The 1,060-nt window shown below is 45.6% G+C and overlaps 1 protein-coding gene across 1 annotated transcript in view; it reads left to right on the top strand.

Annotated features, from left to right (window-relative positions):
* Nucleotides 1-258: 258 nt before the first annotated feature.
* LOC125044935 (teneurin-m-like) overlaps nt 259-1,060 on the top strand; it is a 25,325-nt gene continuing 24,523 nt past the window's right edge. The window contains 2 exon segments of the mRNA XM_047641896.1: nt 259-397; nt 500-707. Coding sequence (XP_047497852.1) covers nt 259-397; nt 500-707 — 347 coding nt within the window.

Here is a 1,060-nt window from a genome sequence, read left to right as displayed (position 1 = left end):
TCTCTTCCTCTTCATCTTCCTACTGTTTTCTCCGTCCCATCTCTTCCATTTTTTCTAATTCCTCTTCATCTTTCCTCTCATCCTCTACCTCTTTCTTTGCCTCTCCTCCTCTTCTGATTCATTCCTTCCCTTCCTTCTCCTCCTTCAGTTTTCTTATTTTCTTCGTCCCCTTCTTCCTTTCTATTCTTCTCCTCCCCTGTTTCCCTCCTCTTAATTCTGATGTTCATCCTTCCCCTGACTAAAGGCTTTATACCTTTCATGCTGACGACTAAACATCCGTCAGCCTTGCGCCCCCTTCGAGCTAGTCTGGACGTCTGCTGCCCTGCTGACTCCCTGCTCCTGACTCTGCCGCTGAGTCTCTCCCTACTGAGCTCTGCTCTTGACTCCCTGCCCCTGAGTCTCTCCCTGCTGACGACCCTTCCCCTCCTTCAGTTCAGACCCCCTGCTGACTTTACGCCCCACATTCCCTGCTGACTCCCCCTGCTTCCTCCCCTCTCAGACGGGCTGGTCGACTGCGCTGACGCCGAGTGCTGCTCCGACACCGCCTGCCTGCACTCGACCCTTTGCCTGACCTCGACCGACCCCATCGACATCCTGCTGAGGAAACAGCCTCCCGCCGTCACCGCCTCGTTCTTCCAGAGGATGAGGTTCCTGGTCGAAGAAGAGTCCGTGCAGAGCTACGCCAAGGGGTCCGCCTTTAACGAGAGGTACAGAGAAATTTCCCTTTTCTTTTCGTTTCCTTGATATTTTTTTTTTTTTTTTGAATTTTGTTATTATTTAATAGTTTTCTTTTTTTTTCTATTTTTGGGGAAGCTTTTTTTTTTACTCTTCCCTTCATTCTGGTAGGTCATCACTGTCTTTCAAGAAAGGCGGGAAATTTGATGTTACAAAAGCGATAGTTGTTTTTATTAGATTTTTGTTTCTCTCTGCTGCCTTTTTTTATTTTTTGACAAATTTAACGACCTTAAAACATGTTATTATAGTTATGTATATGTTGTCATTATTGTTGTTGTTGTTGTTTTCCTTCTTTTCTTATCTTTTATTTAAGATGTTACTGTAC

This window comes from Penaeus chinensis, chromosome 36 (assembly GCF_019202785.1).
Source record: "Penaeus chinensis breed Huanghai No. 1 chromosome 36, ASM1920278v2, whole genome shotgun sequence".
NCBI lineage: Eukaryota > Metazoa > Arthropoda > Malacostraca > Decapoda > Penaeidae > Penaeus > Penaeus chinensis.
The sequence above is the reverse complement of the archived record's forward strand: the minus strand, read 5'-3'. Positions and strand labels throughout refer to the sequence as shown.